At 35.8% G+C, this 20,706-nt stretch overlaps 1 protein-coding gene across 10 annotated transcripts in view; it reads right to left on the reverse strand.

The window, feature by feature from the left end:
• The window catches only part of UBR5 (ubiquitin protein ligase E3 component n-recognin 5), an 85,363-nt gene that overhangs the window by 30,259 nt on the left and 34,398 nt on the right, over window positions 1-20,706 (reverse strand). For 6 of the 10 annotated variants that reach the window (XM_053953021.1, XM_053952957.1, XM_053952985.1 and 3 more), the window contains 13 exons: window positions 17,337-17,453; window positions 17,147-17,257; window positions 16,281-16,435; window positions 14,279-14,396; window positions 13,273-13,457; window positions 12,421-12,548; window positions 10,709-10,821; window positions 4,006-4,149; window positions 3,797-3,908; window positions 3,435-3,589; window positions 2,362-2,559; window positions 1,016-1,226; window positions 348-392 (listed from right to left, as the gene is read on the reverse strand). In XM_053953021.1, coding sequence (XP_053808996.1) covers window positions 348-392; window positions 1,016-1,226; window positions 2,362-2,559; window positions 3,435-3,589; window positions 3,797-3,908; window positions 4,006-4,149; window positions 10,709-10,821; window positions 12,421-12,548; window positions 13,273-13,457; window positions 14,279-14,396; window positions 16,281-16,435; window positions 17,147-17,257; window positions 17,337-17,453 — 1,792 coding nt within the window. The remainder of the gene's footprint in view (window positions 1-347; window positions 393-1,015; window positions 1,227-2,361; window positions 2,560-3,434; window positions 3,590-3,796; window positions 3,909-4,005; window positions 4,150-10,708; window positions 10,822-12,420; window positions 12,549-13,272; window positions 13,458-14,278; window positions 14,397-16,280; window positions 16,436-17,146; window positions 17,258-17,336; window positions 17,454-20,706) is intronic. The other 4 variants (XM_053953013.1, XM_053953004.1, XM_053952977.1 and 1 more) reach the window with 3 other exon arrangements.

Below are 20,706 nucleotides of genomic sequence, written 5' to 3' on the forward strand. Positions count from 1 at the left end.
CAGTTGTAGAATACAGTGTTTTGAAGTAACACCTACTCAAAATCAGGCCCTAGGCTTCTCAAATTGAAAGCTCAAAATTAGTTAATAGCTTTGAATACAGAAAAACTTCAAGCTATAATAAAATTCCAAGCAAGAGATGAGAAAGCTGCACATTACCCCCATTTTATAAATAGGGATATGAAGAACAATTAAAGTCTATAAATGACTAAAATTCAATGACAGCACCATACAAAAATCCCACAAGGAAGTTCATTCGTTATTCAGTGCAGGGTTTGTATGGTGTGCAAGAGTAAGGAATGGGGCCACACACTGAATGATGAGGATAAAAAGAAATATTGAATAGCTACCCATTCGGTGAGCACCGTCCATCTTGTGCACTGAATGAGGTAGTCCTGTGGAAAAAATAGTATGACGGTGTAATTAAAGACCATTTCACAATGCATACCCGTGTACAGCACATGGGTAAACTTAATTCTGCTATTCTTTAATTTTTGAGTGCTTGACTTAGCAACCTTGCCCTGTTAACATGCTTTTTACATAACAGTATTTTAAAATGGTGTCAGTAACTGGCATTAATAGGTCATTCTTCCACATTTCTTAATATGTATCAATGACAAGTAGCATTTCTAATTGAAGGCATTAACATATTCTACAACACTTCAAAATTATTAAATACCATTTATCATAAATTTTACTAGTGATACAAAGGGGATACTAGTGATACAAAGGTAGAAAAATACTTTTTTCATCTAAAATTAACATGTGAATGTCAAAAGCTTTTACAATCAATTTAAACAGCTTAGTGCTTGTAACTATTGAATTCTTATAAAATTCTCATAAAACTTTATGAAAGTAATAAAAATGTTGTCTCAGCACCTTTGAAATGGCAGAGCACATTTTAGGTGCTAAATTTTAATATATCCATATATGAAGAATGCAGCCTTTATTTCATATTTTCTTGAAAATGCATTAAAATATTATTTTTTAATTATTTTCATTATATTGTTGAGCTCACCCTCTTCCTCTTTTGTTTCCTTGTTGCTGGTTGGAAAGCATACAGACACACAAGCATGCAGAATATTACGGTTTCCATCACATCTATGGCCAAGGAATGTCTGCAGCATTTGTGGATTCTGATCCAAGACAACTGCTTGTTCAAGATTCATCAGGTATTGTCTGCAAGCCTCATAGTCACATCGAAGAATGTGCTGCATCAATGTTTGTTTCTGTACTCAAAAGAATACAATATTTTAGAAATGTGAAGCACAAAATGTAGATATAAGCTCCATAAATACTTTTAATTTTCTTCTAATTTTGAAAATAATAGGAAGGTCTTCATCTACAACACTGGCTGGAAGTTACTGCAGGAGCTGTTCAGAATATTCATCATCTCAATTATAGCACTGTTAAAAAGAGAGTTGTGTGCATTCAGGCACAGACAAGCAAAAGGAATGGAGCAGCAGATGCCATCAGGCTCACAAAAGCATTCCTTTGGCTTCACAGTTGGATTCTTAAGATAGATTATTTCCATTTCATAGCTCCATGTAACATGGGAAAAGTGATACAACTGAAAAAGCCTAAGGATGTACACGAATGAGTTCTAACCTAGTTCTTTTTAAACAAATTATTTATGTGCTGAGAAGTGAATGATTAGAAGCTGTTGAAGGTCTGGGAGGTTCACCCCCATATATAACCAGTTTTTCCATAATGATGGAATACTACTTCACTGTGAAATCAATCTCAGTCTAACAGGTACACAGTACCTCCGGGTGGCAGCAGAACACACAGCAGAGCTAACAAATTACTGACGAGATTTTACAAGTATGACATATAAATTCACAGCAGAACTGCTCATACAACATCACTGATGAGGACAGAACTCTACAGGTGATTCAAGTGAAAAAACCTTCACTTTCCTCTCCCAGTTTCCTAGTACGTGCTCTAAATAGATGATTTTTTAAAAATAGAAAAAAATAAAGAAGTATTGCATTCTCAGGGATCTAACCAAAATAAGTTGTTAGATCTCTGAGAAAAACTGTGTACCCATGAGACAAATGAAACTGCACGGTGTTAGTAGGTATAAAAAGGTAATCATTTCAAAATCAATGCCTAAAAAAACCCTACTAATTAAAAGCCTGATACAGAAGTCATGCATCCCCCCCAAAAAAGGCTCTTTCACTTTACTTGGTAAATTTATTGGTGTGTTTGTGTTTCTAAGAGAATCTTCAGTTGAAATTAGCTTCTTTCAAATAGTGAAAACACAAATCAGTATCTAAACATGAAGCTGCTTTAAGCATAACTTTACAATAGCAAGAGAAAAAAAAAAAAGCACGTAATTTCATAGCAGAGAAAATATTTTACCTCAACAGCCATAATGATAATAGCAGCTTTCTTTTTGATAGTCGAGTTAGCAGGAAGATTTGTTAAGGAATGAACACCCATTCCAAGACTACTAATAGGTGGAAGATCAAGCCAGTCAGGGTCTCGTATCCCACCCATACAGTCTTTAGCCATTGGATAGATTGTACCATTTCCATCTCTAAGAATAATAGGTGATTCCTACATTTGGGGAAAAAAGTTTCATTATTAAGTCTCCACAATTTATAAATATTATCCTTCCCAAAAGTTCCTGTTCTTAACTGACAACAATTACAACAGTTTACCCAAGATTCTCATTTAGGATAGGAGTAATGACTCCTATCATTAGGAGTCTTTGACTCCTATTATTAGAGGTGGTGCAACATAAGATAGGAAATTCCCTTTTGCAAATGCCTGAAATGTGTTTAACATAATAAATATTACTAGAAGTATCTTGCTTCTGATAAACATTCATTAATTAACATTACCAGTGAAACAAATAGTCACTATACTTTTAGCTTACTTAAATGCTCCAAGTAAAGTTGAATATAGTGAAATGAAACATTCAAAATCAATTATTTTGCAAAAACTGTTTCTTTCAATTATCCTAAACAAAGTACGCCACGTTTGTGGAAGAGTTGCACAAAACTTCAATCATTTTTAGTAAATCTGTACTGTCAATTACAGATTAATTTCTTTTCTTTGTTAATATTTCCATTTATTTTCAAGAGTGGATTTATATCTGACCCAGCTCCAAAATATAGCTAGATCACATTCCAAAATGCAGCTAGATAACAAGTTGATACTGACCCAAGAACCATTCTGCCACCTTTTTTCTCCCCTATTTTACATTCAAGGTAGAATTTAAGTAAGATGTGCTTAGGTAAGTTGTTTGCTATTGCCCTTGTGCCATCAAAATATTAAAGGTAGCAGCAAGTTTTTCATAACCTGTTTGAAAAACTATTTCTTTGCCATATTTTGGAAAAGTCTTACAGAAGGCTGTACCACCTCATTCAAAGTTGACAGAAGTGAAGTGCAGTGAGGTTAAATGATTGAGGAGACATAAAACCACAAACCTGTCCAGCTGTAAAAATAGCAACACTTCTCTCATTCTGACCCAGGAATGCAATGCTGCTAGTAGGGAAATTATTTTCCTGTTCAGCCTTTCCTGTGGCAAGGTCAAATATGCAGTATCGAACCCAGTTCCCAGTTTTCAGAACAGCATGCACTCCTTCAAAGACACACAAAGAAAAAAGTTAATGTGTTTTATGGATGGCATCCAGTTAAAGAACTCCTAACTAAAGCACTTTCAAGAAAGTACTAATATCAATGGAAGCACCTGTTTATGTCATTTTGAAAGTAGGTGTTTTTCACTTGGATGGGAGACAGGTAATAAAGGAGCCAACAGATTTGGACTCATAGGGTAAGTCCTACTTACCTTTTGAATCTACATTTACTGCTAGGATCTCTGTTTTTTCAGGAATACACAGCTTTTTGGGTGTTCTTTGAAAGCAGTCAGGAACTTTTGGAGTTCCACCAGTTTTTACAACCTGAAGATAGATGTAAAATTTTAAGCTGCAATTAAGCACACATAGCGCTGGCAGTTGTAAATACTGATTGTTTCCTCCATGTTTCACAAACACATACCTGCAGTTCATCTATCCTGAGCAGCCTACAGTCTTGGAGGAGAGAAGAAGGATCAGGATCGGAGTTAGAACTGCTCTGACAGTTTGCATTATTGGAGGTGCCTGGAAATTTCACAGCAACATACGCACCATCCACTTTTAGCACCTACAGGCAGAACAAAAGAGTATTACCAAAAGGCTGAACAGAATCTGATTTGCTTCAAAATAAACCACACCTTTTTCAGGGAGAAGAAAAAATTTACACTATCCAGTGATAAAATTGTATAGCTCATGGTCTTGCTAAAATTACTGAAATTTGAAAAACTTGGATTTCCTAATGACTTCATAAGCATCCTGACTCGTATCAGAGGTCCCTCCATTTCGGCATCCTACATCCAAGAGAAGCCAAGATCAACTGACTAGAGAAGCTCCTACTGGTACTCCCCTGGACTTTTTCCAACTTCCACCTCCTGGAAACAGTAGGACAACTTCATGTTTAATAGCCTGGATAGACCTTTCTCTTATTAATTTGTGCAATCACTTTTGGAAATAAACACTATTCTTGTGGCAATGAATTCTAAGCATTAGCCAACAATTCAACCACAACGAAGTTTACACTGAGTCTCCTTCTTTAAGTGCCCATTAGATCTTATACTACAAGATAAAGGGAAAAGCTTTTTTTTGGCCCCACCTGAAAATTTTTAGTGCTCTTTCCTCAACAGGAATGTACACAGTGGAAAAAAGACTTGTTAGTTTACTGGTCTAGTACCTGTTCTGTACACTCAATGATCAAGTTCTCCACTCAGTCCCTTAGGACTGAAGGATACAGACAAGTGTATCCAGATGTTCTTCATGTGTGTGTGTGTCTGTCCTTCTCTGGCCACCCAAGGAAAGAAAAATTATTCAACCCTATACTGACACAGGCATTTCTAAGACTGTAAGCCTCTATAAAGAGTTGCTGCCATGCATATCTAATCAGAACTGTCAAAACAGGCTTCCTTGATACAGGAACTTCTTGTGCTATCACCAAACAGCAAGGCCCTTTGTATTTCCAGCTAAGACCATAGTTTTCTCAAAACAAAAACAAAGCTAAGGCAGAAGGGGGTGGGGAAAGAACAGACAATGTTTTAACCATGAGCAGAAATAAGAACTCCGTATGCTCTCAGTCTTGATCAAAACTAGATATAAGCAACCATCAATCTTTAATAAGCCCTAATTTGTTAATAGTTTCTACACAGAAAGTGCTTAACAAACTAAAGTCTAGATGTAATCAACTTATCTAAAAGGTCTCCAACAATAAAAAACTTGTCTCAAATTTTCAAGAGACTGTATGTAAGAGAAAATCCATGTTTTCTACCAGTTTTTCTAGCTAAGTGCAGCCTATCAAGTGCAATAGAGAATATGTTATATTGACAACCTTAAAGCATTAGCAGATTTTCTTTGCAACGAAGATTACTGTGGACAGAGTTACAGCAATTGCTCCCTACATGCTGAAACTTCACTCTAGAAGCAGAATTACAAGTTCCAGTAGTAGAGCACCACTGACAGCTGTAAGACTACTACCCAAAATTTTCAAAATTCAGACCTAGTCAAAAGATTCACAAACATTAACCATCGTCTGGACTATACAAAGACAGAATTCTACTGAGACTGGCAAGACAACTCTCTAGAAGTTGTGCTTTAGTAAAAAAAGTTTATTCCATGTACGTTTAGATGTTTCTAAGAAATCAGACTAACTTATAAGCCTGCAATCCCATGCCAATGGTTCAATCAGAGCTTCTAGTACAAAATGTATATTTTTCTTTTTTTTTTAATGACTAAATGTTGCTACAAGAACTGTATAAATTTGGGCTGCTTTCTGATGGAAGCACACCTTAAGAAATTTACAGTTCCCCAATCTTTAACATATCTTATCTCCACAATTAAAAGGTTTTTACTGCATGCTTTCTGGCTGCTCAAAGTGTTACCAACTACATAATTTCTCATTTATATCACTTTTGATGTGTTCAGAGAAATGATGACAGTTTCTAAGTGCTGGAACTCTTACGGCATCCACATGACAAATATTTTTTCTTTCCCATTCTCCAGGAAAATCACATATCTTTAAAAACTGGAAAATATGCTTATTAAGATTTTGTTAAGAAGATAATCACCTCTTCAAACCTAAAATCAGTTCTTTAGTTAAAGTTATACTACAGCTGTTGGTTGTAATACAGAAAGAAAATAAAACTATCCCCCCTGATGTAGAGAGCAATGAGCTTGAGTGAAGCATTTGATAGCAACTGTACATAGAAAGCTCCAAAGCAAAGATGTGGCATAATGAGCCAGCACCAAACAAGATAAATATGCAACATAAACATTCCTCTTTAAGTGAATTTATATAAGACTGAGATAATTTAAAAACTCATTACAAAAATAAAATGGAAAAACTTAAAGGATTGAGATGCTTTAGCTTACACAACTAATGTACTGCTGATACTGCTAATGCAAAAGTTTCACCAAGTAGAAACAAGCATTTTACATAACTACATAGACAATATGAGCCTTACTAGGACTTAATTAAGAGAATGAATTGAATGAAAAAAGCAAGCAACTAAACAGAAAACTAAAGATGTTTTTTTTAAAAACAGAATACCTTTGTAGTGCATTTTCAACTACAAGATAACAACCCCTGGTCTTTTTAATGGAATTTTAAAAATAATTGAGAAACTAAAAGATGAACACAGTTGTTAACTCCTTTATCCTTACTATCAACCCACTTCCACAGTCCCTAACACCAGAATGCCCCTGGAAATCACTGAATCTTTCCCTCTCCAAAATCACCACATTCTTCCTCAAAACACAGCAGCAGAAGACCAGGGAAAATATATTTTTTACTTCCTATCCAATCTTCTTTTCGAAATGGAAGAAATTTTAACATCACAGAAAAGGCTTCTACCTCTTTCCCAAAGGTAGAAAGAAATACTTCTTCACCTTCAAAGAAATACTGACACAATTTTAAAAAATACTCAACTTTGAAAGATTACAAACAGATTCATAATAGGGAGTGAGTAACTCTTCTAGGGCAAGATCCAGTTCTTTCAATTTATCCTTCTCATTGGAAGGCTTCAATCTCAGACAGGAATCAAAGAGAAAAAAACAAAATCAAGTGACTGACTGAAATAATGCAATACAAAGTAAGAACAAACTACTCAATCCAAATTTACGTTTTATAAAATTCCTAGGAGCTGACAGGCTTTCTGGGTATAAGAACTGCAAAATTGGTAAGACACAGGATTCTCACCTGGTTGAGGATAACTTTGATGACCAGAAGCAGTTTGGGGAGGCCTTGGACACTGCCAATGGAAAGCCTCAGACCAAAACGAACCGCAGCTGCCAAAGAAGAAAAAAGCAGCTCCAACCCAGGTTCCCCATCCCTCTGTTCTAGCAGTGGTTTCAGACACCATTTAAGCCATTTCAGAAGAAAAGATCCAGAAGCTAATGGGGTGAAGTAGAATATCCCGAAGCGCATGGGATCAACAGAAAAAGGCTTTTATCCCTTCGATACCAGTGAGCAGTAAAAAAGGCTTATTTCAGCCCATATCTTTTCTCAACAACACTAATGAACACTCCATCAGACTTCTCACCAGGGCAGACAAGAGATGGGACAAGTGCCAGGCTATTTCATTCCATCAGTCTTCCATTAGGTAGATAATCCTGGAGTGATTATCTCTTCCATCTAGTGACGGACTTGGAGGAATAAAGGCTTACTTTCATTCCAAGCCATGAAGGATTTAAATTGAAATTACATTGGAAGGCAATAAATTCCAAGGAGCAAGGAGATGATTAACTAGAAGAGTGTATCTAGCAGACATGCATTCTTAGTCTCTTTCAACACCACCTCAGTGTAAGGACTTTGCACTCTTGTCAGACTCTCTGGTCATTCACTGCTTTGGCATCATATGAAATCAACACTTACAAAGCAGTGTGCAAAATGCAGGTTGCACAACCTACTGGTATCAGAATGATCACAAACACTCATCTTGGATCTTAGCACTCAGGGGAGAGCTGTTACATTATCAACAAAGTGCCCAGAGAGACACGAGCACTTTAGAAGTCAACACCTTCTACCTGCCCACCATGCTACAGGACAAAGCAGAGGTTGTGGAAGGATTTTAAACAGACATTTTTTAGAGACATCATGAAGCTCCTGCATACATCCAAAAGCACGGGGACATAAAATTTCTAGGAACAAAACTATTTCAAGAACACAGGCTGCACATCAGTAAATCTGAACCCATTCATTTCCTATCTCTAAATTCCACCTCCTGAAGACTAAATCTTTGGTTTTGTGTAAAATAAAGAATTATATAAATAATTTTAAAAGACAGCAAACATTTTGACAGAAGCTCATGGCTACCACACATTATTCATTTTATTTTAAAGAATATAAATGTTTAAACTTCCGGATGCTCTTGCAGGTAAAAAGACAAAATCTGAATTATTACATTAAGCAAGATTTTTGGCCTCAGAAATCAATTTGTTTACTGCAATTGACTTCATATTGTGCTCAAAAAATATCCACTAAGTTACCGGTGTGTATTTCTCAAAGATGCCCAAGTATTCATATGCTCCATGATCACATATTTACTGGATGACACTTTGAGAGAAGCTAGGTGTTGCTCCACTGACACCACGATTTGTAACATCAAGTTCTTAAAACTCAAAGTTGTTTCAAAGCCTTTCCAATTTTCTGAAACACCAAGGCTAACATGTTCCCAGGTTATACTGGAATAGTATATTCTCATGCAAGATGCTCATGCCACTGAAGCCACCCATACAATACATCAAAGATGTGACTTTTCAAATTGTCAGTCAGTACACAGAAGACCACGGAAGACCAGATTAATGTATATTTGGGTGGATTATAAAAGGGTGGAACTACTTAACTCATGAAGTCCTACGAGCCAAAACCCATCTAGTCATGTTTTTGCAGTCTGAACCTCTGTACACACACATTCAAAAATTACTTAAGGATACAACAGCCAAATTATTCAGAGTTCAAATCCTCTTTGTGCTTAATTGAGCTCACAACAAGCTCAATTACAAATATTACTGTTCCAGAATGAACAACATTACTCTGGAGTCTGTAGGAGAAAACTACCCAGGGTAACTTCTGCAGACTGAGATGCCTCTGGTTTTCCTTCATACAATCACACAACTGATCCAAATTACAAACAGAACATGTAACAAGGCTTAAACTTCTTTATTGCCCTGTAATAAACTGCGTTTCTGACTTTAACCTGGACACCACCAGGCAAAAATAGTTATGATTTTGTCTGCTGGATTCTACCTAAGCTCTAAAGATAAAGTATTACAAAACTCCAAAAGGAAAAACATGAGTGGCAGTATACAATACTGGAAAAGCACAGCATGCTTTATGGAGGAAAACAAGCATTTTTGCTATAAACAACTGATCTAGAAGAGACTCAGCACCAGTAAGTGTTCAGAAGACATGCCACTTACTGATTTTAGCACTCCAGTGAAAATATAACCATAAAAATTCAAGGTCTTTTATACTGATTATAGTAGTTCTTGATGCAATGCACAGACACCTTTGCAACTGTATACAGAAATAGTGGCATAGTCTCTGTACTGAAAAGTCTTAGGATCTAAAACAAGAAGGACAGATAAGGACAAGAGGGACTTTCCCAAAGATGATATCAGAGGAAAACAATGGTTTCAGCAACTTCAATTAGATCTCAAAATCTTATTTTGAGAAATTTAAGTGTTACAATGAACTAAGTTGCTCCATATTCCCTTCTGCAGAAATGACCTAAACTTGATAATGAAAATTGATTGTGAGCCTGCTCCTTTCAAAGATACTGCTGAAAGCAAATCTTACATTGCCACACAAGTAAATCCATTAGGGATGCAAGTAAAATAACTCTTACTAACTTCAGCTGCCTTCTGTTGGACAGTTACTGATCCTCTTCTGATAACATTTTTTAAAATCTTCTATGAATCGAGTAGAAAGCAACCCAATCGTTTCCCTTTGAGGAAAACCTTATCGGTTTTTGCATTGCTTTTATTTTTGAAAAGCATACCAGAGAACTGTCTAGAGGACCTAATCCCTCCTAACATCACACAACAGTGCCAAAGAAGAAAAGGGAGTATTTTCCTCTATTTGGCTCTTGAGTCAGAGCAAAGGTTTATTAGAGAAAAAATGAAAACATTATAAGGATTAAAGAAAGGGATTTTCTGGAGTAACAAATCATATAACTTTATAATCATATTAATGAAGCGTTTAATTTCTAACAAAAATATTTATGTTCTTTGCTTGCCAGAACATGAGATTCACCCAAATATTCTACCTATGTGTATGTAAAAGTCAGTCATAACAGGTGGAACCTTCACAATCTCACTGGACATGTGGGAGTTATTGCTCAAAACAACAAAATGGTATTTTGGATAAAACCACCTCTGTTTTTTGTAATATTGTGGTTCAACTTAAAATACCAGAATTTTTAAGATTTATCATGTTTTACTCACAACACACCCGCTCTATTATTATCATTATGTTATAGACAAATGTAAACACAGCTAAAGTCATACTCATCAGAAACATTCTCAAGCATCCCTGAAAGTGTGATTTTTTAAAACAGTTAGCTGATCTAAAAGAACAACTCTTTTCTTCCCCCCTCCCCAAAAACAATGGGGCAGAGTGTTTTAGATTTTAGACAAACCTTGCCAACAGGAACATTCTTAACATCTTCCACAAATACAACTTCCCGCAGAGACCACTGTTCTTCATTCACTTTCTCCTCCTCTTTCGGGGCAGGAGTAGATCGTCGTCGCTCTGAGACAAAAAAAGTTAGTACCAAAAAGAAACTTGGCATACTTAATCAAAGCATCAAAATGCAATGTTTACTAAACACCAAACCTTTCCCCCCAAAAGATTATCAGCAGTCAAATGTAGAAATTAACAAGAGGTTAACAAGAATACAACTTTCAGAGTCAGAGCTACCTAACAAGTATATCATGTCACTTTTATGTTTTTCTATGGATTTGGAAACTAATAAAGCCTATATGATAAGCAAAGCAATTTTAAAGATATTTAAGAAAAATAATTAGACTACAGTATTTTTTAGAATTTTAAATAATACAGTAACTAGAATACAAAAAAATAAAATACAAAGACCAAGTCCTGTTTTGGCAGGGCTCCCATACTCATGCTATAAGTGAAATGGCTGACACTGTGAGAACATTCAGTCACCCCTGCTACAGTGCTTTGTATCAACCTTACAAAAAGTCTGCTTGCCTACCACATATGGATTACTTGGTAAACTTCTAGACGAATAGCAAATGAGGCAGAAAATAGCTATTTGGGCGAATGGCAATTGCAATACAGTTAGATTTGCTGCAGACTTTATCTGAACAGCAACTGTAGTACACTCAGAATCAAATCCAAATACATAACATGGCTAAATTAACACTGACAAGAATCTTTAATCTTCCAAGTTGAGTATATAGTGTAATTAATACTATCAACATATTTAAAGAAAGAAGTAGAGAACTTCTAAGCTAATTGCACAGTTAATTCCAAACACTAGTTCAAAAGCCCAAGCAAAGTTGTAGTCAGTGGAAAATTACAGCTGAATGAACTGCAAAAGAAATCAATAGCAAAAGACTTCTAGTAAAATGAGTGAGTACTGCAGATCTGAGCAGATGAGATGCTCAGTCATTGCACAAGGCCATTTGAGTCATTAGGTCAATGCTGCTTAAAACTGCAGCCTGTGAACAATTAGAAGAATAAGCTGCAGAGAGAAGATTTCTTCAAATGATGGCATTGTAAATACATTTTATAAATTTATGCGTTTAAATTGAGAGAAAAAAATGCTTAAGTAGTCCAGTTACACAAATTTGGATGTGCTTAAGGTTTTTAAGCACAACTTGTACTACGAAACTTCCCTGACTGCTTTTGTATGTTAGTAAAGAATGTCTCATTTTAGACATTTTCTGTAATAGATACAAACTACTGCTTTCTGCACTGACTTTTAACTACAACACAAGCTGTTCAACAGCAGCTTAATCTTTAAAGAAGTTTTCCAAAACAAGTTCAACTTCCTGGCTACAAAGAAACTCATTATCACATTGCAACTAAAAATAAATTTATCTTTAGAATTTCCTCTTGATCACCTCCTGAAAGATACTTTTGATTCTGAGAACTGTTACGCTTGCACAGATACACCTTACATGGAGGAGTCACTGCTTTATTTAACACTGACAATTCACAGATTATTCAAAGTCTATTACAAAAGCCTTTATCTACACTGCAGTACAGACTGACAGACCAAAGGATTCTGAAATTAGTACAGAATCACTGTAGAATTGCCTTTTATGGAAACTTCTTATCTACATAATTATTTAAGTTTTCTCTGAGCTACACATTACTTACTATATGGCATCGATGCACTGCTTGCTATTGAAGATGCATCACTACAAGTGGAAGCTGGGGATGGTGGAGGACCCATCTCAGTTTTCACTGGTTCCTGTTTGCTTTCAGGTCTAGAATAAAAGTTAGTACTCAGAAATGAAGAAAGAAAAAAGTGAATTTTCTTCTGTAACAATGGACAAAGCGCCAGTATATCCCAGCACTGTTCCTTTAACAATACCTTAAAGAAGTAACTCCACACTTGTGGATGACCATCCTAACTGACAAAGCTATAAATCTTGAATGCTGCTTAATCAGGGATTAGCTTTTTAATATTAACTGAGCATAGATACACTATTACAGAAAATAAACTTCAAATGAGCTTCATTTGAGGAAAGAAAGAATTATTAGCTTTACACAGTAACCCCAAACTCTGGAGCTGCTAAATATTTTCAAGCTTTACTTGAAATTGTTTAAATCTGTTTTAAGAAACATTTAAAGATTTTTTTTTCAAACTATGGAGGGGCTGAAACAGATCTGTTTAATCTCATGAAGAGCCAGGAAACAGCTGGTTCCATTTTCAGCTATTAAAATATAAAATCTTGGAAACCTTATGAAACACTGTAGGCAAGCCTTCATTTAATACTCCTCATGCATTTCACATGTACGTAGTGCTTTCACAGAAGTGAGAGACTCTTCCTGCAGTGAGCATTTCTGCACATCTAGCCAAGTTTACAAGAAACCTAGTACCTCATAAAGATCGCAATATTTTCAAAATTACAAAAATCTGATCTTCCTTTTCTATTATTACTCCCCAGTTCAGGAGAGTATCACATGAACGATCTGAGTGTATGTGCACATGGTCTCCACACTTACTTTGCTTCAGTAGTTTTGCTGGCCTTCTCCATGTTTTTCAAGCTCTCAGGGGACCGAAGCTGAAATCGACAGCTGTCATTCATGTTCCAAACAGATTCCATTAGCACACCAACTTTAGGAATTCCAGCACTAATTGAAAAAGCAACTGCTCCAGCATGATAGAGGGGGTTATTTCTTAAACACACCTACAGACAGAAATATTTATTTCTGTGAGAAAAATGAATTCTACTAAGGGAAATCATACATACATTATTTTCTTGGTGGCATATGCAGTAGTCAAAATAGAAAACTTATGGAATCAGGTGAAATCAGCATTATGTACAGAAAATGAAGCTGTTGTGAAATTCACAGCTGAAAGCAACAGCTTTAGCATTGAAACTGTTTAATGTATAATATTTAGATGCTCAACCACAAAAGGAACAATTAATCCAATAACAGAGACTCATCAACATATCAATTAGAATGGTTTTGCAATCAAAAAGAAATGTGCTCCCTGCAAAAGGAATGCTTTGCCTCATATTAGTTCTAGTACTTATCAAAAAAAAAAAAAAAAGGGTGTCTGTATCAGTTTTTAGTCTTTTAGGTAAAGGCTTCAAACCAAAGGTCTATCACACTGCATAAATAAATCAAACCCAGATATTAATACTGTGGGCATTTAAATGCCTCATCATTTACAAAGCTATTTGTTCTACAGAGAATTGTATTTCTATACTTAGTTTCTCTCAAAGTACAAAATCAGTAGGTAAGTTAAAATAGAAGTACTTTGCATGAGTACAGCTTGTTCTTCTGTGCAGCAAGAGTCATACTTGTAGAACAGTAACAATACTAACAGGATACAGCCATTTACAGCCATATAATTCAAACATATTATTTTAATTTCTCATTATTGCTATCACTTTTGTGCATAACTTTTTGTGCTAATTAATTTTGTGGTGTTTTTTTAAGAGCATGTTGTAAGCTCATCATATAGCATGGTAGAAGTGCCACTGGTGACAGCTGTACTTGCCTGGGTTCCAACAGTTATGTTTGGCATAGAGGAGATACCAGCACTAGACTTCGGCTTTTTATTTTTTGCTCTGGCCTTTTCTAGCATTTTCTTCCTTTGACTGAAAGGAACTACACCCCTGTGGAAAAATGCATTTTATTTTAAAAAGGCTGTGAAAGAAAAGCTTTGAACAGTTTATTCCTTCTGCTTAATGTAATCATGAGCAAACATTCAAGTGTGTTTGCCACCTTCTCCAAAATCTCAAAGCACTGTAGAAATGTAATCTTTTTCCATATGTACCCCAACTTTCCAAATTCATCTCGACTACCCCAATTTATACAGAGGAGGAAGAAGAGGCAGATGACTTATTTCATTGCCAAGTGGCTTTCCTTCCTGTCTGAAGTGCTGTAAACCTCTGTCACAAGTGGTATACTCCAGTCACAGCTTTCAAGATGCAGCTTGCCTCTCTGAACTTGAGGATATCTTTCCCACAACTAGTGATAATTTCCAGAATTTTCAACCTCTGGGGAACATGATTTTTGTTTCCAAATTCTAAAAGCCTCATTTTCTCTCTGGGTACATGGCTGAAGAAGTCTGGGGCTCTTACAACCAACTTCCACTGCAAGACGGGGGGAAAAAAACCCACTTTTTTTTTTTGTACTTGGATCTGCTCAGTTTAGTTGAAAATCATGCCTGCATACATAGTTAAGCATGCTCATTATTTTGATATTTCATGATTTAGTCAATGGCTTATACAGTTAGAAGCTTTGATTCAAGAAGCTCCTTCATGTTAGGCAAAATGTAAAAAGCATCAGTCCTGTGAAACACTGGAAATTGGGATCCTGTCTCATGTACTACAGACCACTGTAACTCAGGCTATCAATAGTAACAGAAGCTTCTGTCTGCATCAATCTGGTAACATAAAATCACCATGGCTGACATTTAACCAGAAAAAGACATGTTTCATCATAAATTGCTTCCAAAGACTACATGTAAACACTAACAAGTATTTTTGTATTTTGCACAGATTATTCCAATAAATATAGAACGTTCTAATAGCCAAGTATCTCCAATGCTACAGCTTAGCAGTATCTATACGAACAGTAGTTAAAGTATGCCATGTCAGCCATGACATAATGAAAGAGCCAAGAACCAGAAGTTTACAAGTCTAGCTACAAGTCTACTTAAATATTTTCCAGAGTTAATAGAATTTAATGAGGAAGCTGTTTCATAGAATTAATTTTCAATGCTCTCATTTCCAGCTCATCATTGAGTATTGAGCTCATCCATGCCTCAAAGCTACTTGAACTTTAGGCATGATACATAATGCAATGACTCCTGACACACTGAAAAATAATGCATACTGACAATGCATTAGTATTAATTAATTCACTTAAATTAGAAACTCATTTCAGAGCCCTTTTGGAAGTATTATTTTTGAGCATTTGTTTTTTGCTTTGTTTTGTTTGGGTGTTTTTGGTATAAGCTTCTTAATAATGAAGCTATTAGTTAACATATTTCAACTAACATTTCATATTTTATGTCTGAAAGGATTATATTTTAACAACAAACTCCAGAGGGAGCATTTGATGTTATTTCCCCCTTCTTTAAGATTTAGAACACAAACTAACAGACCAAATCTTCTAACAGAGCAAGACAGAAGAACATCGACCTCATATGTGGGTAAGTTTGTTCCATATTTATAATCTGAAAGACCCAAAAGGCATAGAGGAGATTATTTTCTGATCCTGTGTAGTACTGATAGATCTGAATGCTAAAGCACTTACACACATCTCCTAAAAGAATGACCTTATTCTGTTACAAATGTTATAATTGGATCCAAAATCTTTAGGCATTAAAAAAGAGAATAAATATATTTTATAAAGAGAACCTAAGATCAAGTGCAGATTTACCAAACTCAGAACAATGGTGGTTCAGTAGTTTTGCAATACTTCTCAGAGCCAGAGACATGAAGACATGCAGAGCATCCACACTGTTGTACACAAACACAGTATTTACTTACCACCAATACAAGTTGTTCTCTAGTTGAGCACACGTGTAAAGAGCACAACAATGTAAAGAAACAATCCGTTCTCCCTGAAGCTCTGAGTATGTCTGTGCAGTGTGTTCTAATTTAGAGGCTACAGAGCTTAAAGTTTCATCTACCCATGTAGCAACCTAAGGGAGAAGGAAAGAAAGGAACAGAGAAGGTAGAGGGGAAAAAAAAAGAAAAAGAAAAGTGGCACATCAGTTACATCTTTAATGTAATATTTACTGGTTTTGGAATGGGGGGGGAAAATGTATCACAAAACAAAGAAACAATTATACCCTTCGGAAATTTATCCCCTACCATTTTTCCTTCCCCAAAAGAGAGCTTTCCAGAATTGTTTTCCCCTCTATTTCCAGTCCTAAACCTTAACAGAAAAGATTAAAAAAAAACCAAAGGAGAAACTTGTCATAAAGTATATGAATGTGTTGGTGTCTTTACCAAATCAATTTCAAGTTCACTCTAACTGGGCTGAAAAGCATATTTAGCTAACTTACTTTACATCACGGAAAGCTTCAATGTCCTTAGTTTCCCTACTGAATCTCTACAGAACATTAACAAGCTTCTCTATTCTCAAACCAGAGTCAGTTTCTACTGTAACAGCAAAAAGTCAAGCACTTCATATAATCAGGCAACCTTTTCACTGTTTCAGCTCTAAATCTGATAGATATCTTTTTAAAAAACTTTTTGCATTTCATGGGGAGGAAAGGAAAGGAATGAGCAAATGAATTGAGTACTTTCTGGTGCAGGTGAAGCTGAAGAAACAACTTCTTTACGATACAATGCAAGCAATTGAAAAAACCCAGCTTGACCAAATTCAGCAACCAGCAAACATTTCATACCTTGTTACTTTCCGTGGCAACAGTTGCTCTAATACTATTTGCAGAAAGGAGCACAATCTTTTCATTGGTTAACCCCAAGAACATGGCTCGTGGATGATGTAGTGAAGGATTCTTTAGAAACAAAAAAGTATTTTAGATATTCAAAGCATATAAATAATTCTGAAGGGGACTATTTAAAGCTATACAGTACCTGTGCATTTCTGTAAGGCTCTGATTCACTCCATTTCCACTGATAGAGTTCTCCTTTACTGCTAACAGCCACAAGCTCAGAATATAGAGCTCCAATAGAAATAAACTTTGTTCCATCCTACAAGCACAGAAATATGAAGTCTAAGACAATGATATTATAAATGCATCTACAAAAACATATAAATGCAAAAAACTGAACTTTTTTTTTTTTCAGAGCACCCATGAATGCTGAACATGAAAATAAAGATCTATCCAAGTTGTCTCAAGATCAGCATGCCCCTTCACACAAAACATCATTTTTTCTGATGAAGTGAGGGAATAAAGATATTATTTCCAAGACCTTTAGCAATAGCATATACAAGGCAATTAACTTGGACAGTTTATTAAGAACTTACATGGTGCTTTAAGAACACAACACTGCTCATAAAATTAGAGATGAGAAGATCTCTTGACTTGCGACATTGAAAAAAAAAACCTGCTTGAAATTCTGGCTGTTTGAAATTAACAAAAAAGCAACATAATTCCACTATTCCATTACTAAGTATAGTCAGGAAGGTATCTTCCAAGCTACTCAAAAAATCAATTATCAAATTCACTATTTCAGCAGTTAACAACTCTTATCTTGCACTTCTGAAAGTAAGTAATGGCAAACAACATCAAATTTAAAAAAAATCAGTATGCTATGTCTCAATAATACATCATTACAACCTGACATGCTGGAAGAGTTTCTAATTATTGGTTATTCCTCTTGCTCTTTTCTCCTTTTTAACATTTTATCAAAACTCATCTGGTATCTTTCTACTACTTACATGGCATCAGTTCATTCATTTGCTTCATCCTATACCTACAGGGGCCTCAGAGGTCTGATTTCCTCTCTCTTAGATTGGGTTTTGTATCAATGCAACTATACAATGTTACAACCTCACTTTTGCAAATTCCTGTTCCTCCTTGCATTGAAACTGATCTCAAACTACAGAGAATTTGAGTGATTTCACAAAATATTAAATTCTGTTTACTGAGAAACATCTGTAACATTTCACTGCTCCTCAGCAAGTGCAGCTATAGGACAAACATGTTCCTTCTAAAGTTCCTTACTACTAATAACTCAAATTTTTCTTCCACTTACAGCTTCACAAAAAAGTGAAAAAAAAAAAACCAGATCTGAAAGAAAAAACAGATCTGAAAGATGCTATCTGGTCTTCTCTGCCGTGGTTATCTCCCCAGATCAGTACCTTTAACTGACTCTCAGATTACAATACACCATGTTTAAGTACTTCAGCCATCTGAGGGGAAACTGAACTCAGTCAGCCAATAAAAATGTCCCATTATCCAGTACATTTACCTGTCCTCTAAATTAGGAGACTTTTCGCCACAGAATTTTAAAAGTGGAAACATTTTTAGTTTTGTAAGTCTGGATTTACACTATTTTTTTACTGTTTTCATGCCCAGAAATGTGCGTTCCAAAAGACATGAATGTGTCCTTGAGTGACACAGGATTCATTCAGTACAGAATGAATTCAGTACAGCTCTTACCAAATGCTCACCAGTATTTTGGGAAAAAGAAAAGCAGCAGGAGGAAAGGACAGAAGCAATCACAAGTAATTATCTTTTTTAACTTGATAAGAGTCTCTAGAATTCATTAAATCATTAGAGAACTATTTTGTTCTGGAGAGCATCTACCAACATAGCAAAGAAGTAACAAAAATACTAATCCATGTCATGACTATTTATACATGCCATGGCATAAACATTGCACATTCTGAGAAAGAACTGTCATCAGAACCTACTGTAGTCTAATGAGATGCATCTCTACTTCATCAGCATAGATGAATCTTCAGAAGTTAGCTGGCCTAATGCCTCAGAGTTAAGTAGGAAAAGCAATTAATTTTTGCTCCAAGACACTCTCATTTTGACTTCTTATCTTGCTATCATATCTTTTAAAAACAAACAGCTTTGTACCAAAAGCTGAATATTAGAGAGACCTGCCAATCAAATTTTTTCTCTCCCTTCCATCAAACTATTAGCAGTTGTGACCTAAGTGCTTCAGGATCAACGCTGCATTCACCTCCAGAGGGCTATTCAACCAACTGCCCAAAGTATCTTGAAAATACAGAGAGGAGAAAATTAAAACAGTAGTAACAGAAGTGCAGCTGATCTTGCAAAGATGCCAAGAACAACACAACAGCTCTGTTTCTGTAAACCTGAGACTCGTGTTCAACTACAGATTCTGATTTCAGACCAGTGAAATGAAAGATGAATGTGTCTTCCAGACACATGAAGATGATGCAGACTACTGACAAAATCTTAGTATCTCAAGCAGAACAGACCTGCTTGAAAAAACTAAAGGCTTGGTTTGCACCTAAATTACAGTAAAGCAGGGAAAGACCAGCCAGACTTGCCATTACAACACTCCAATACACGTGGTTCTGATACACGTGGCACAAGGTTGATACAGTGCAACTGCAGACTGACAGTACTACAGTGTAACAAGATTTGAAATATCAGAAGAATGTACTCATTGATTTGGATTCCTGAGCAGTTGATGAAGTTTATTTGATGGAGAAAATTCAGTACCTGAGCAACATGTCTATACACTGTCACGCTCAGACTGCTGGTGAAACTGATGCACTTGGGAGCACTATCAGCTTTCCTAAAGTTTCACCCATGCCTCCCAGGTTGATACTTCACCTCCCACAAACAAAAGTTAACCACCCTCATCACAGCCTTCTACAGAGTTCTGTCCCAAATGCTAAAGATCAAAATAATGAAAAACTAAGGAAAAAAATATCTGCAAACATGACTGGTTCTTCTGTAGTGGTTTCTTGTGTGCTTTCACTTGCCCCCTAGCTTACTGTCTTTTCCAGTAACCTTTCAAGACCCCCCTCCTATTTTCCAAAGTGGAAGAGACCTCTGAACTGACCTCTCTGCTAAACCATCTCCCTCAGGATTTTCCCCTTGAAGAATTTCTGTTAGAAAATACTATCAACAAAAATTCATACTGGATTTACAGAAGGAAAAGCCACAGAACCATTTCTTATGAATGTTCAGCTGAAGGAAATGATAGAAAGTTTAATTACTTTTGAATAAAAATGGAAGGCCTTCCAGTAAGACACCTTCATGTAACTGGAAGCATAGAAGCTGGGGTTTATATGAGTGCATATGCAAACAGGTAAGTGGGAAGCAGTTCAGTATATATAAACTGCACAGGCATACAGTTAGATATCACAGCAAAACAAACAAAAGAACCCCACACTAGTAATAATGGCCATAGTAACGTTACCAAAACAAAGATGATGAGTCAGTATTCCAAATCTGAACTACATTTATTCACTGATGTTAAATTCCTGAAATGTGTCTCTACCAAGCTAGAT

This window comes from Vidua chalybeata, chromosome 1, assembly GCF_026979565.1.
Source record: "Vidua chalybeata isolate OUT-0048 chromosome 1, bVidCha1 merged haplotype, whole genome shotgun sequence".
In the NCBI taxonomy this organism is placed as follows: domain Eukaryota; kingdom Metazoa; phylum Chordata; class Aves; order Passeriformes; family Viduidae; genus Vidua; species Vidua chalybeata.